At 56.3% G+C, this 16,313-nt stretch overlaps 1 protein-coding gene across 1 annotated transcript in view; it reads left to right on the top strand.

Annotated features, from left to right (window-relative positions):
* Positions 1-1,397: 1,397 nt before the first annotated feature.
* Positions 1,398-16,313, top strand: part of LOC308350902 (guanylate cyclase D-like) — a gene marked incomplete at both ends in the record, with an annotated part of 35,411 nt that continues 20,495 nt past the window's right edge. Inside the window, 11 exons of the mRNA XM_080816359.1 lie at positions 1,398-2,100; positions 4,627-4,922; positions 6,862-7,209; positions 8,993-9,059; positions 10,784-10,868; positions 11,541-11,637; positions 11,722-11,850; positions 13,239-13,319; positions 13,762-13,938; positions 14,172-14,328; positions 14,613-14,762. Coding sequence (XP_080672485.1) covers positions 1,398-2,100; positions 4,627-4,922; positions 6,862-7,209; positions 8,993-9,059; positions 10,784-10,868; positions 11,541-11,637; positions 11,722-11,850; positions 13,239-13,319; positions 13,762-13,938; positions 14,172-14,328; positions 14,613-14,762 — 2,290 coding nt within the window. The remainder of the gene's footprint in view (positions 2,101-4,626; positions 4,923-6,861; positions 7,210-8,992; positions 9,060-10,783; positions 10,869-11,540; positions 11,638-11,721; positions 11,851-13,238; positions 13,320-13,761; positions 13,939-14,171; positions 14,329-14,612; positions 14,763-16,313) is intronic.

Raw genomic sequence — 16,313 nt, 5'->3', positions numbered from 1 at the left:
GCAGGCTCCGTGCTCAAACAGGGCTTGATCTCACCACTCTGAGATCATGACCTGAGCCGAAACCAAGAGTCAGACACTTAAGCAACTGCACCACCCAGGAGCCCCTGAACATAATTTCTAGGACCTCTTCTGCAAAGACCATTGCTGTTGGCATTGAGAAGCCATCCCCTTACTCTCCTGACCTACACTTCCAAGCGTAGGCTGCTTCCAGCTTGCCTCCCCTGGGAAGCCCTCCATGAGCTCACAGTACCTCCCTACAGGTCCTGCCTACTACCAGCACTTGCGGTCAGCTCTTCTCTTCGCCAGAATCCACCTCCCTACCGGCCCAGCAATTTCTTAAGGGTAAGATTGGATTTTATCCATAGGGGGCCCCCAGAGTGGAAGGCTGCTGGCTGCATGAAGCGGGTGGGAGGACTTGGCTGAGGGCCGTGACTGGGAAATGGGCAATGACCAGGCTGTAGGCAGAGGGTGGACATCAAAGTCCTGGGACCGTGGGATGGAGTGGGGGGTGCTTTAGTCCAAATGTTTTCATCAAGGAGATCCTGTGTGGGCTGGAGAATGAATGGGAGAGACTTGTCCTCATCCTGGCTCTCCGCCAACTCTATCCAGTCTCCCTTAGTTTCCTCATCTGTACTATGGAGATAGGAAGGCCTTTGTCTGAGCGGGGCTGAGCAGATTAGAGAGGGGGCTGTGCACGCACATTGTAAACCCGCCTACTACAAACGTGTGTGTGCTAAGGGGCCCCGGAGTCCAGCAGAGTCAAGTGCTGGGGGATGGTGCTGGGCTTGAGGGGATGGGATAGGGGAGGCTCAGAGGAGGACCAGGGGACTGGCCCACTTGGGTGGATGAGTGCAGGAAACAAACAAATAATAGGGGGAGAAAAGCAGGATTTATGGAACACCTAAGTACCAGGAACTGTGCTAAGTGCTTCACGTCATGCCACTTAACTGTCACAATCCCTCCATAAAGTAGTCTTTTTTTCCCACATTTTTACAGAAGAGGGAAATGAGGCTTAGAAACCTCAGAGATGGGTGTAGGGCAACAAAGAAGGGGAGAATGGGAGCCAGGGCTGGCCAGTGCTGACTCCCGAGCCCCCTACTGAGGGACCAAGCTTCAGCCCGGGACCATACTCGGGCATCACCAGGCTGTGAGGCAGTCTTGGGGAGGATGTAAGGCCCCTAAAGGGGGGGCAGTCTTCAGACATCATGGGTCCAAATCCCTCCTTTTATCAATGAGGAGGCCGAGGTTCTGGGGAGAGGTGCTGTCTGCTTCAAAATCATGCAGGCAGTAATGGCAGAAAGTGCCAGAAAGCAAACTTTATTCTTGTCCCCCTTTCGCAGGACTCACGGGGGGGCATGTACCCTGAAGGTTGGTGCTGGGCGTGGCTACATGGGAAGATGTGCCTGCCCTCCCAGGGCCCGTGGGGGGCCACTGTCCATCATCCAAGGACAGCCTTTTCCCTTCCTCTTCTCTCTGTGGTGCTTTGGGGTGCCCTCCTGTGGGCTGGCTCCCTCCCCGATCTGGCCCTGGGGGCAGGGACCTTCACCTTAGGAGTGCTGGGCCCCTGGGACTGTGACCCCATCTTTGCCCAAGCCCTCCCCAGTGTGGCTGCCCAGCTGGCTGTGGACCAAGCCAGCCAGGACTCCTCACTGGTGCTGGGCTCGAGGCTGGTTTCCGTAGTCCTTCCCACAGGCTGTGACACCCCTCATGCCCTGGCCACGTTCCTGGCCCACAAGAACACCATAGCTGCTTTTGTGGGTCCCGTCAATCCTGGTTACTGCCAAGCAGCCGCTCTGCTGGCCCAAGGCTGGGGCAAGACCCTCTTCTCTTGGGCGTGTGGAGCTCCAGAAGGAGGAGGAGAGCTAGTGCCCACCTTGCCTTCGGCGGCCCACGTGCTGTTGTCCATCATGAGACACTTCGGCTGGGCACGCGTGGCCATCGTGTCCTCCCACCAGGACATCTGGGTGGCCACAGCCCGGCAGGTGGCCATGACTCTCAGGACACATGGGCTGCCTGTGGGGCTGGTGACTTCTCTAGGACCCGGGGAGCAGGGGGCCACGGAGGTCCTGGAGCAGCTCTGCAGCGTGGACAGCCTGAAAAGTAAGTGTACCTGGGTGCCTTCCTCCTGTGAGCAGCCGGACTTCCTGTGGCTGTGAAGACACTGGCCTGAGCCCTGGATGGCAGCCCTGCATTTAATCTCCCAGCAGCCCTGTGAGTGAGTCCTATTGAGCTCTGCACTTTGCAGCTCAGAGAAGGTGTGTAACTTGTCTGAGTCACACAGTTGGCAAGCCGTGCCATTGGATTTTGAGCTATGATTCAAGCGTTAGTTGTGGAATGAGAGCCCAAAGCTTCCTTGCTTCCTGCCTAGTACCCTGAAGGAAATGAGAGCGTAGCAGTACTTGAGCCAGGGAGGCAGCTAGAGTCAGAATCACTTTTTTTTTTTTTTAAGATTTTATTGTTAAGTGACCTCTACACCCAAAGTGGGGCTTGAACTTAGAGCCCTGAGATCACGAGGCACATGCTTCCCCGACTGAGGCAGTCACTTCTTGCCTTTCTCAAGCCCCTGTTGTGCTGAGTGCTGGGTCATGTAGGGGCACAGGACAGACAAGGGAGCTCCGGACATGACTATGTGATGGAGAGACAGGTATATAAGCCGGGGATTATGACAGAGAGTTCAAGACCATCTGAGGGAACAGAGGCTTGGAAAATCAGAGGAGATTTGGGGCTGGGCCCTGGGGGTCTGAGGCTTCTTGGGGGAGGTGACAGATGCCTGTGTTTCAGGAAGTAGTCAGGTAAGGAGAGGCATGGTGCGTAGACTGTGGGGCAGAGGCGGCACCTGGAAAACTGAAGGGACTTCAAAGTTAATCTAGATTGGGGTTATTTCAAACTGTGGCTTGTGGCCCATTGGGGGGTCAGGAAACTAGCGAATCAAGACGAGCAGTACAAAAAAAGAAAGAAAGAAGGGAACAGAAAGAGAGAAGAGCGGAACTGAGTACAAGAGAGAAATGAGAATGGCACAAAGGTGGCAATATGAGAATGTTTTGTAGGCAGCAGGGGAAAGTGTTGTTTCTCAGAGACTCGTGACTGCCGCCCCCCACCTGAGGGAACTGCAGCCCACGCCTGAGGGGGGAGGATGGGCAGCCCACCAGCTCGTGTGGCCGCTCTGAGAGTTCACTCCAGGTGGACAGCAAGATCTGGCCCCGGGGTGCCCACTGTCTGTTAGGAGCAGGACCTCACTTCTCTGAGCCCCAGTTTTCCAGTGGGTGAAATGGGAATCATTACAGCCTCACGGCGTCATGAGCAGCAGCTGCTTGGGGCTGAGTGCTCTGAAAATACGTCATTCAGCCAAGAGTCACCGAGCGCTGCCCTGGCCCAGAGCCTGGCTGGGCTTGGGGGGCGGGGGGGGGGCAGTGGTGGGGAGAGAGCACCCAGGCCCCAGCAGTGAGGAGCTATGGTCTGGTAGGAGGTGCTTTGTTTGGGGCTGGGGAGGGCTTCCCAGAGGAGGTGACACCAGGGCTGGGCCTGAGAGGAAGTTGAGTGAAGGCAGCAATGAGGAGGAAGGTGTTCCAGTGCAAGGGAATGGAGTAACGTGACGATGGGACTAGGAGAATGGACAGCTCCATTGTGCGTGGCCTGAACACAGTGGCAGCGGTGGGGGCCACGTCATTAGACTCCTTCTCCACCCTTGTTGCCGAGTTTTGAGTTCCAACCAAATTGCCGGCTTTCAGAAGCCGGGAGGCAGAGGGGTTCAGGGCACATTCTTTGGGGTCAGATTGCCAGAATCTCACTCCTGGTCCCACATCTTACCAGCTGTGTGACCTCAGGCAACTCACTAAACCTCTCTGTGCTATGGTGTCCTCATCAGCCACATGAGGCTACTAAACCCCCTCCAACCCAGTGCATGCTTCCTCCCAGGTTGTGGGTATCAGCTTTCCCCTGTGGCCAACTGCAGAACAGCACCCCGAACTTATCACATGAAGGGTTTTTTTTGTGTGAAGCCAGAGTAAACACAGGGCCAAAGAGATGGGGCAAAGGAATCCCTGGTTCTATTTCTTCCTGGGCCTACTGAGTGAGTCTCTGATCGTCCTCCCCACTCTGCTGGGGCAGGGAGCAGGTGGCTTGTGGCCCATGGCCCACACAGTGTGGCCACCCAGGGGCTCACCAGAGCCCAGGACTCTAGGCTCTGACTTCCACATGACCAGAGGGCCTCAGGCGCCAGCAGGGAGACCCCCAGCCTTCCTAAGTGCCTCTGTTTTCATGGATTTTCTAGAGAAAAAGGATTGCTGCAGGAACCTGTGTGGGTGGTCCTTTGTTGGCTGAGGTTGTAGCCCTGGTCAGGGACCCAAGTGGAGAAGAGAGAAAAGATACAGGGGACCACTACCTTGGGTAGATGTGTGAGACACTTGCCTTGGGCAAGGGCTCCCTTCTGCCCTGGGGGCCTGGGGACAAACCTGGCTGCCGTGTCATCAAGGGCCTATCTCCTTCGTGAAGGCAAAGAGGAATGTGCTCACAGTAGGGATCAGACCTGATTGCTCAGAGCAGCTCTCCAGGGCCACAGACCCTGGGCTGCGGGGAAGGCCTGCAGAGGCAAGCCTGTCACTACCCCCTCCCACCCCCTGCCTCCAGTTGTGGTGCTGTGTATGCACTCCGCCCTCCTGGGGGGCCTGGAGCAGACCGCCCTGCTGAGCCGAGCGTGGGCCCGGGGCCTGGCAGATGGGAGGCTGGTCTTCCTGCCCTACGATACCATGTTGTTCGCCTTGCCCTACCGCAACCACTCCTACCTGGCCCTCGGCAACAGCGGGCCCCTGCGGGAGGTCTATGACGCCGTGCTCACCATCAGCCTGGAGTCTGGCCCCACGGATAAGACCTCTGAAGCTGCCATGGCCAGTGGAGAGGCGGCCACACACTTGGAACCAGAGCAGGTGGGTCTGTCCAGGCCCTCACACGGCCCAGAGTGCGGGGCCGCAGGCGGGTTACGTGCACTCTTCACGCACTCTAGGCCTTCCTGGTCTTGGTCAGCCAGCCGCCTGCCCCACCAGCCCCACGTGACCTGTGCCTCACTGGACAAAGTGTCCCTGCCTAGTCCCTAGGTGCCCTCGCGCCATCTCCAGTTTTCTCTCTCTGTCGTCTGTGTGTGTCTGTGCGTGTGCGCGCGCGTGCTTGCTTGTGTGTGGGCGTCTGTTAGTCTCTCTTGGCCTGCTTCCTCAATTCTGTCTCTCCGGTGACTTTTTGCTTCTGTTTTTCTATCTCCAGCTCAGCGCCTGCAGTTTTCCTTTCTGGCCCAGCTGCTCTTCCTCTCACAGACATTCTCCCTCTTCTTCCTCGCATCGCCTAGCACGTTGTGCAGATCAGCAGGCGAGATGCCGGGGGTGGGAGAATGGGAATGTTTTCTGGAGTCACTGCTGTGAATCTGAGGGGGGCCAGCGGAGCTGGGGCGTGGGTGCTGTCTCGGCTTTGGCGTATAAGGACTCAGCTGCTTGAGTCCCCCTTGCGATGTCTGTTTCTTGGTGACAAGAAGACAGCAGGGTCTGGAGGTGGTGACAGGATTGTAGAGGCTGATGGAGAGCCTTAGCAGGAGCCATTCATCTGACAGTTGTGAATGGGGTCCCTCTGCTCTGCCCCTGGGCCAGGCGTCAGGGACACAGCGATGGATAAGGCAGACCTGGCCTCCAGGGAGCTTCCATTAGGGCAAGACAGATAACAGCCAAGCAACCATACAACCGAACTCAAATCGTGATAATGTCGCCAAGAAAAAAAAAACAGGATAAAGTGACAGAGAGTGGCTGAGATGGAGAAGAGGGTAACAGGAGTTAGGACAAGCAGGGGAGCACACCTTGAGGAGTTAGCCCTTGATCGGAGTCCTGAATGGGAAGGAGGCAGCCAGGGTACAGATCTGGGTCAGGAGCACCCAGGAGGGGGAAGTGTCAGGTGTAAAGGCCCAGGGGCAGAATGAGCTTTGGAGGCTAGAGGAACAGGCAGAGGGCATGGAGAGGCTGGACTGTCATGTCACATGGGAACAGGAGTCTGAGATGAGCTTGGGGCCTGGCCAGGTGGGGCATTTTATGCCCTTTTTTTTTTTTTTAAGATTTGTTTGTGAGAGAGAGAGTGAGAGTGAGAGAGAGAGAGAGAGAGCAAAAGCAGGAGGGGCAGGGGGAGAGAGAATCTGGGCAGGCTCTGTGCTGAGCACACAGCCCAACCCAGGGCTTGATCCCATGACCCCGAGATCAGGACCGGAGCTGAAACCAAGAGTCGGCTGCCCAACGACTGCCCCACCCAGGTGCCCCTTGATTTATGGTTTTTCACAAAAAATTGCTTTGGTTGCCTGAGTGGCCTGAAGAGACCCAGATGAAGCAAGGAGGCCTTTAGGAGGCTCCCGTGTTGGCCAGGTGAGGGTGAGGGGGCTTGGACCCAGATGGCAAGAGCAGAGCAGGTGAGGAGTCAGTTGGGCTGGGAATACGTTCTGAAATAGAACCGAAAAGATTCAGTGACGAACCGGAAGAGAGAAAGAGAGGAGTCGGGAATCAGACCTAGACTTGAGACAGCAGGCAGGTGGTCGTTCCATTTCCCAGATTGTGGGAAGAATGTTTGTGTCGCAGAACCAGACAGAAACCTTGAAGAACAGGAGTTCCGTTTTGGACGTACTAGGCAGATTGGAGGTGCCCGTGAGATGTCAGAGTTGGTGGTGGCCGTGGAGACTGTCATACGGCTGAGCGGAACTGAGGTCCCAGTGGGACCACAGAGAAGGCTGTGTGGGGGGCAGAGTGGGGGTGACAATCCACAAGATTGTGGCTGCCAGGGCTCAGAGATGTCTGGGAGTCGGTGTCATGGGGTTATGTGGTTGAGGGACCTTCTCTTCCACAGGTGTCCCCTCTCTTTGGAACCATCTATGACGCGGTTGTCCTGCTGATCCATGCCCTGAACCGCTCTCAGAGCCATGGGGCCGGGCTCTCTGGGGCCCACCTGGGGGACCATACAGGGGCTCTGAACGTGGCTGGCTTTAGCCAGAGGATCCGGACAGATGAGAAGGGCAGAAGACTGGCTCAGTATGTCATTTTGGACACAGATGGTCAGGGAAGCCAGCTGGTCCCCACCCACATTCTGGACACAGGCACATGGCGAGTGCAGCCCCTGGACAGGGCCATACACTTTCCAGGAGGGGCCCCTCCAGCACGTGACTCCAGCTGCTGGTTTGACCCCGATACGCTATGTGTGAGAGGTAATTCATCACCCATCCACCCATCCCTCCATCCATCCAACCATCCATCCATCCGTCTGTCCATCCACCCATCCATCCATCTGTCCATCCATTCAATGCATTTTTTCCTTCCTGGAGTGCTCGCCACCTTGCCAGGTTAAATCTCATCTGTCTTATCTGTCAGGGCTGGGGCCTCTCCTCCGTGATCCCCGCAAGCACCTTTATGTTCAAAGGGTGTGTGTCCCACGCTGGGGAGGACTGGTGTCATTCATCCCCCAGACTAGCAGGTAGCTCATGAAGCTGCCTTCATCCAATTGCTTCTTTGCCCCTCCTCTTCCACAAATGCTGCTGGAGGACCTCCCACATGTCAGGCACTGTGCCCAGCCCCAGGGATAGAGGAGTGAACGAAGTGATGTCCCTGTCCTCGTAGAGCTGATGTGCTTGAAGACCAGCTCCAGGGCCTGCTTTCCAGGGGCTTCTGTCTGGTGGCAGAGATGGAGACAGCTGAAAAGGACACAGCACAGTGTGATCAGAGTGTGAGCAGGGAAGCCAGGGACTGATGAAGGGGTATCTCTCTCCTCTGGGCTCCATCAGCCCTGGCTCACAGACTTCACCATCTAACAGGTTTCAATTAATTCATTTAACCAATCAATCCACCAACATTTATTCAGCATCCACTGTGTCCTATGCTCAGTGCCGAGAATCGAGGGTGCGACGGCAGAGAAGACTCCTGCCCATGGCCAGCAACCATGATGAAGCTCCCTGATAAAGGGGGCAGGGGAAGGGCAGGTGCTCTGAGCCAGGGCTCTGAGTGGGTAATGGTGGGGGCCTGAGCAGCAGCACCAGCCAAGGGATGGGTCTTCTCCCAGGAATCCAAAAACGACAGCTCACACTCTAGCCCTGGATTGTCATGATCATCTCCAATACAATTAATCGGGCATCATGGATGGAGAGACCAGATGCAGGGTCTTTGGGGCAAGTGTGTGCAGTGCTGCTGCTGACTAGCTATGTGAACTTGGGCAAGTTGCACACCCTCTCTTGTTCTCCATGTCTTGTGTAGAAATAGGAACAAAGACCTAGCACCCTCCACTGTTTGTCCTTGCACGACGGGCAAGGCAGAGCCTAGGAGCAGGGCTTGTGCTTCGAGGAGGTGGGGAGGGGCTACGTGGTCGCAGATCCTCAGTGAAAACTACTCCCCCAGGGGGCATCTAGGAACCCTAGGACTGGCTGGACTCGTCCTGTCCACTGCTGACTTCTCCACCGCCTGAGTCTCAGGAGTCTTGTTGGCAAGAGGACGTGCCATGTTCTTTGTTTTCTCTGATTGTCTGTCTTGAAATGTTAACCTTAGAGAGCCATTCATTCATTCACCCCTGCTTTCAGGCTCTGCTGCATTCCTTGACTCTCTTTGGCAATAAGATTCCTTGAAATGGCGCCCATGCTAAGTGGACTAAATGTCACTTCCCCTCTTCTCTTGAATCCTCTCCACTGACTGTCTCCACCCCTCTTGTAACAGGAGCAGTGATACTGAGGCTACCAACGGTTTCTGCAGGGCCAAGACCCAGGGCTAGTTGTCAGTCTGTGCCTTGCTGGGCCAGGGAGTGTCAGCCCCTCTCCCTCCTCCCCGCTGCTCCATCGCTCTTCAGGTTCCCCTGCTCGTGCTCCTTCTTGGTCACCTTTTCTGTTCTTCTGCAGAGCTAGCCTGTTACCACCAACACCTGTGGGACTGGTATTTTGAGCCTTTCTGTGTTCCCTCTGCGCTCACTCCCCTGGCATCTCACCCATTCTTGTGGCCTCCAGATTGACGTCTACAGCCCTGTTGACTCCCAAACTCCGTATCTGTCCCACCTCCTACTGGACTTGTCCAGTAAGATGCTACCTGGAGGTCTAGTCGGCATCTCAGACTTGGTGTATTCTGAACCTAAACTTCTGATCTGGCCCCCAACCTGCCTCCCATCATCTTCCCCATTGCAGGTCACGGCCCCCCAACCTCCCAGAGCCGCAGGAACCTCTAACCTCACATGCCACATCTGATCGGTCAGCAAACCCTAGGGTCTCCATCTTTAGAATTTGCCCAGAAGCAGAGCGGTTCATCCCTCCCTGGCCCTGCCCAGCCCAGGCCCTCATCATCTCTCATTGGGTTGCTACCCTGCTTCCCCCCTTGTCCTCGTACAACCCGGCAGGCTGGAGGATCCTTTGGAAACGTGATCAGATCTGGCATGCCCCCAGCAGAACCTGCGGAACTTGGCCTTACCCGGAGTCACGTCGTTGGAATCCTGGCCTTGGACTTCAGAGCACCCTGGCCCCCTCAGCTCCTTGGCCTGCCTTCCTCCTCCTCTGCCCTGCCCTCCCTTGATCACACGCCTCTGCTCCTGCTTCAGAAACTTGGCACTTGCCGCCCCCTAGGCCTGGAACGCTTTTCGGCTGCAGGCTCTATGCCTGCTCCCTCATTGCCTCCAGATTCAGACTCAGAGCTCAGCCCCTGGGAGCCTGGGAGGGAGTCAGGATGGAGCTGTGGTTAGGAGGCCAGATGCCAGAGCAAAACTGCCTGGCTTTGAACCTGGGCTCTGCTACTCACAGACCATTCCTTCTCTCTGTTTTCTCTCCTACTAAGTTGTGATCATGACCATCCCTGCTTCCGGAAGTCATTGTGCAGAATAACCGAACTGAGCTACAGGATAGTCTCAGCATAGGTGCTGAATGCAATACAATAGTGTAATCGGCTTGCAAGCTATTTGCTGCTATTATTTATGTCGGACTTAACTCAGATTGGGGAGCTCTGCAGGGGGCAGACAGCAGTGCTCATCCTCCAATGAGTGAAGGAAGGGAGGAGGCAAGGAAGGAGGAAGGGATGGCCCCCTTCCTGTGGCAGCAGAGGCCAACGTCCTTTCTCCAGAATGGCGCTGGGCATTTAGCCTCCTTGCCAGCCTAAGCTGATGCCAGGGTTGCCCAAGGTAGCCCTTCCAAACTTGCCCAGTGATCCTTAGCAGCCTCTTTATATCCAACTCCTGACATGAGTGCTGAAGATTTGGATTCAGCCTCAAGAGGGCTCTCCTAACAGTCAGAGTGAAGGACAATGAAACCGGCTGCCAAAAGAGGTAGTGAGTGGCCCATCCCAGGGGGAATGTAAGAAGTAAGACAGCAATTGAGAGGGGTACAAAATTTTTATGCAGCCCCATTCAGGCCCTGTGTTGAGTGCCAGGGACAGTGAGATAAGACACAGGTCCTCCTATCCAGCTACTCTGTCTAATGGGAAGGGACCTAATATGCCAGGAGACAAGAGACCATAGTATGATCAGGACTATAATGGGATCTGAGCAGGGTCCATGGGGACCTGGGTACAGGGAGCCCAAGAACCCAGACAGAAAACACTAGGAATCAGTATTTGTGTGTGATGACCAGCCCACAGATAGGATATTCCCACTTGGAGGCCATTCTGAACCTCATCCCTGGGGAGGGCTTGGGGAGGGGTTTGTGTTTCCCTTTCCCAGAGGAAGGTCAAGGGGGAGGCGCAGGAGCTGGGGGAAAGGGGCCGCTCTCCTTTTGCTGTTGTTACTGTTAGGACTCACATGAGCCCTGCTCCCCCAACAGATGCCCAGCCCCCTGGCAGCCTCCTGGCTTTTGCCCTGGCCTGTCTCCTGGTCCTGGCCGGCGGGGCCCTCACATGCCTCATCAGGTAAGACTCTGTCTACCCTGGAGCCTCATTCCACCCCTTGGTGTCCCCCCCCACCCCCAAGGTGTCTCTTCCTTAGGCACAGTTCTGGCCATCCGCAGGAAACTTTCCTATCCTCCTAGGACCTCAGGACCACCCAGAACTCCTGTCTGTCCTAGAACCTTGGTCAGGGCCCTGTCGAGGCTGGGGTGCCTCCCGAAATGTCCATTTGAAAGCTGGGGAAGAAGCCTGGGACCTCCCCCAGGACTGTCCCTTGCTGAGCTTCAGGCTATGAATATGAACAATGAGGGCTTGACCAGGATGACTCCCTGGGCCCTTCAGCGTTAAAGACAATTCTTCCTGGGTCTGAAGTTCTCTGTGCTCCCTGAGCCTTAGCCACATCTAGGAGGGCTAGGGCTCCACCCCCTGCCCTCACCCTAGGCTCTGATCACCCCAGAAAGCCTCTAGGCAATTTGTGAACTTGTGAACTAGGGACTAGCAGACATACTAGGCCAGGAGGCAAACCCTGAGCTGGGGCTGAGGGCCTCTTTAGGAGAAAGCGCTCAGCGGTGCCCTCCCAGCCCAGCTGGGACTGCTGGGGAGAGGGCTCCGGGGCAGCACAGGTCCAAGGGGCTGGATCAAGTTGGGAGTGACATGTGTACCATCCATCTGCCCTGCACTTTCTCTGGCCTCCAGATTGGGCATCCAACAGCTGCAGCTGGTGCGGGGCCCCCACCGGATCCTGCTGACAGCCCAGGAGCTCACCTTCATCCATCGGCCCCCGAGCAGACGGGTAGGTGGGGCAGGCCACGGGCTGGCTGGGCAAGCCGCTGATGGAAGCCTGGCCCAGGCCTTTGACCATGCCTGCTCCCTGCAGAGGCTGAACATGGACAGCCTGAGCGAATCAAGGAGTGCGGTGGATGGCGGAAGCCTGAGGTCGGTGGCCCAGGGGTCAGCAAGGAGCCTTCCAGCCCCCCAGGAACCCACCAGTGTGGCCGTTTACCAGGTGAGGGCTTCTGTCACCCCAATGTCCAGGCCTGAGGAGCTGGAGTCTGGGAGAAGGCGAGGGTTCCCACAGCCTCTTGGGGCTCCGTACGCCCTACTCCCATTATGGAACGGGAAACTGAGGCTTGAAGAGGACCAGTGACTTTCCTGGGTCCCACAGCAAATCAGCGGCATGGTAGGAGTGAGAAGCAAGTCTCCCAGCTCCCAGTTCGCATGGTTTGTGACCGGACCTTGGGAAGCACCCAGATCCTGGCCACGTGGGCCTGAGCACTCCGGGCATGGGTCCACCCCAGGGTTTCTCTCACGGGGCCAGCCTGGATCACCCTCCTGCCTCTTTCAGCAAGGGATGGTGAGATCCCAGGTCCCTGAGGTCCAGAGGTGTGGGCCAGCACCCAGCCCCAGACTCTGCCTCTAGGCAGAGCCTCGCCACCAGCCGATAGGAAGGCTGCAAAGTCAGAGATTAGAGCAGCAGGATTCTAAAGTTGCTGAGGACACTGTGGCTTCTCAGGGGCTGGGTTTTCAAGATCGACAACTCACTGGTGCTCCCATCCTCATATTCTGTGACTCACAGTTGAGCTGGGCTAATTGTGCAGGAAGTGACATGAGGCTCACGCTCCTTCTTTTCCACTTTCTCTCCAGCAGAATCCCGTCTTTTATCTTTTATGCTGAAAGGAGGCTTTAATGATGTACACAGCATGTTTTGTCTGCTCCTTTGAGTTAGCTGATGGGCCGTGTGAGGCTAAGGGGGCAGAAACCCAACAGTGACAGAGGACAAAGGGCCAAGGCAGCAGCCAGCTCTGGGCAAGGCCAAGGCTAGGACAGAGCCCTGGGCCGAAGCTTCCTTCTCTTCCATCCTCCCCTCTCCTACAGACCCCGGGTCAAACACCTCCCACCCTACTCACTTCGCAGGCTTTGGGGTGTTGTGGGTGCCTGAGGTCTGCAGAGTAAAGCTGACCTTGAGATTGGGAACTAACATGCTTTATGTACACCAATTGTTAACCTCTGAGGTGTCCCTCATCTGTCCCCACAGATGGCCTGGCATCTTAGCTGCAGGGCAGGGCAGCGATGGAACTGAACCTGCCATCCCCTCCCACTCCCAGTGGGTAACATGAGGCTCAGAGAACCAAAGTCACACATCCAAGGTCACAGAGCTAGACAGTGGCGGGGTTAGGACTGAACTTGGGTCTGTCAGCCAAAACCTGGCCCTTGTCTTGGCCCCACCAAAGTGAAAGTCTGGCTTTGGTTTCTGCCGGCCAGGCTCTGCCTGGCTTGGAGCACACAGAAAGAATAAATTTATGGGGAAGAAGCCAAGGCCAATAGACATGGAGGGATTTACCCAAGGTCATAAAGCTGGGGACCAGCAGCAGTGAACTCTTCTTCCTCAAACAGGGAGAGTGGGTGTGGCTGAAGAGGTTTGAAGGGGGCACTGCCCCTGAGCTGCGGCCCAGCTGCCTCAGCCTCCTGAGAAAGGTAAGGCTTATTTACCCATGATGTTTCCACTTGGTTTTTCACCTGCTTGTTCATCAAACCAACATCTGTCCATCCATCCACCCATCCATCCATCATCCATACATCTATCATTCATCCATCCACCTCTCAATCATCCATCTATCCATCCATCTTCCATCATCCATCCATGCATGCATCCATCCATCTGTCATCCATCCATCCATCCAACCATCCATTCATCCGACCATCCATTTGTCCATCCATCATCCATTCATCCATCTGTTCATCATCCATCCATCCATCCACATATCCATCCATCTATCCATCCATCCAACATTTCTGGTGCCTCTCTGTGCTCTGCCCTGTGCTGGGTGCTAAATACTGGAAGACCAGATGTGGATTGTATCTGGTCAAGCCTTTGACAAGCCCTTGGGGGCTGGTACTGTGTCCTTTGCCCCAACAGATGCGGGAGCTGCGGCATGAGAATGTGGCTGCTTGCCTGGGTGTCTTTGTGGCCCCTGGGGTCAGTGCTCTAGTGCTGGAGCACTGTGCCCGGGGCAGCCTGGAGGACCTGCTGCGGAATGAGGCTCTGCGGCTGGACTGGACGTTCAAGGCCTCTCTGCTGCTGGATTTGATCCGTGTGAGAACCCTCCCTGAGTTTGGAGCTGGGGGGCCAGGGAGAAGGCAAGGAAATAAGGGATGCTCAGATTTCCAAGACCTAGTCTCTTTCCACTTTGTCTAAGAAAATCTTGAACAGTGTGGGAAAAGGTGAGAAGAGGCAGGAAGGGTTTCTAGGGTCTGTGGGATTTGGAGAGGACCAGGGGCCCCTTCCATTCATCACAGGCCTTCTGGACCACCATTATGTCCAACTAGGGTATGCGCTATCTGCACCATCGGCATTTCCCCCACGGCCGCCTCAAGTCCCGCAACTGTGTGGTGGATGGACGCTTTGTTCTCAAGGTCACTGACCACGGTTATGCGGAGCTCCTGGATGTTCAGCGGGTTCCCCGCCCCCGGCCAGCCCCAGAAGGTCAGCTCGGGGGTAGGCAGGGGCCATCAGTAGGTTCTGGGGCTTCTGTTTCCATTGGATGCTTATGGGGCAGGCGTGCGGGGGGGGGGGGGAGATGTCCAACCCTCCAGCACTTCCCCTGGTGTGGCCTTGAGCTGCCCCAGGCTCCTTGCCTGGGAATGGGGAGAATAGAAGCACCCACGTCCTCCTGGGCAAGGACACCACATCTGTGAAGTGCCCACCCATCCCTGCCCAGCTTGGGGGTCGGTGGGTGAGGACGGCGTGGCCCTGTCCTGTGACTGCAGAGCTGCTGTGGACGGCTCCGGAGCTGCTGCGGGGGCCGGGGGCGCCTGGGCGGGGCACCCTCAAAGCAGACATCTTCAGCATCGGCATCGTCCTGCAGGAGGTGCTGACTCGAGGCCCACCCTACAGCTCCTCGGGGCTCTCTGCAGAAGGTACAGCACCCCTGTCTTCCTTCCGTGGCCTTCCCCTGGCTGGGGTCCCCATGGCTTTGGGGAGCCCCGTGGCCATCAGGAAATCCAGGCCTGGGAATAACCACACAGACATGCTTGCCTGGTTTGACAGTGAGAATTGAGTTTCTTTGTCTTAAACCAGGCAGCCTTCGGCAGCTCTGCTGAAAACGGCAGTGACCAGCTCTGGGGCTGAAGACACTGGTTTCAGGGAGAAAACCTCCACCCCCTTCTGCCTCTTCCAGGGTCATTGCTGCATCTGTGGGGGCTCATGCTCTAACCAACCCCTTGCTTAGTGGCAACTTTGTGCTTCTACAGACCTCAATTCTCCCCAGCTGCATCACTTACTTACTATACGACTTGCCACAAATCACTTCCCCTCTCCGAGCCTCAGTTTTCTTATCTTTGAAATGGGGTGAAACAAAAAAATGGGCCCTAGCCCATGTCAGATGTGGCTGGGCTACTCAGTACTTGGGGGCTTGCTTCTCTGCCCACGTGCGGCTCCTTCCAGAGCATCTCATCTCCTTCAAGGTGTGCAGGATCCTCACTTATACCTTCTTCATCATCGCCTGGTCTTAGACATTTTCTTCTCTGACCCCAATGCCAGGGCCCAACTTCAGGATTTCCTCCCCTTCTGTCTTCCCTGTCAGGATGAGCCAGACCCTAGGCTATTCTTCTAGCTGTCCCCGTGCTGCCTGTATCTAGTCCCAGGAACCTGTCCCCACAGATGGCCTGGCACCTCAGCCGCAGGGCAGGGCAGAGATGGAACTGAGCCTGCCATCCCATCCCACCCCCAGTGGGTAATCTTTAATTCACGGGAGGCCTGGCTCGCTTCCTTTCTCCACCAAAGCCCTGCTCAGTGAGTAATGAGCATTCCGGTCCCCAAATTTATGAGGTGGAGGAGTGGGAAGGAGAGGAGCCTTTGTCAGGCCATTTGTTCAACACCCCCAGCAGCCCGGCCCCCCACATCCACCCACCAGGAGAGGGGAGACCAGCCAGATGGAGTGCATGCGCCTGGCACCCAGGGCACAGCCCCTTGGGCCTGGACTCTGTGAGGTTTTAGGGGAAGGGACCAGGCCTGGAACCCTTGGACGGTCACCACTGGGTTGGGCTGCGAGTCCAGGGCCTGCTACTCCCTGGGGCGGTGTGTGTGTGTCGCGGGGGCGGTGACTTCCCTGGTCTCAGGGAGGAAAAATGCAAAGAGCACAGGCACTGGAGGAAACTGACCGAAGCCCAGCTCCGTGCCAATCTGCTTTATAACTTCGAGTAAATCCCTCCTAGGCTTTGAGCCTCAGTTTTGTCATCTGTAAAATGGGGGGACCATGAGCCTGCCTCTCAGAGTGGTTGTGAGGGTTCAGTGAAATTCTTTAGACAAAGGGCCTGACACCTGGTGGGCCTTTGCCTGAGTGGTTTTAAGGATGTGCTGATAGGGGGACTCCACATTCTCGCCTAACTTCCCAACTTAGAAGCAGATCCTCCTCGCTCTTAGAAATAACATCTTCTCAAGATCCTGTGTGGGGGTGGGGGTGGGGGGGG

The sequence above is a fragment of the Martes martes genome (genome assembly GCF_963455335.1).
Source record: "Martes martes genome assembly, chromosome: 10".
NCBI lineage: Eukaryota > Metazoa > Chordata > Mammalia > Carnivora > Mustelidae > Martes > Martes martes.
This window is presented reverse-complemented; position numbering and strand designations above follow the sequence as displayed.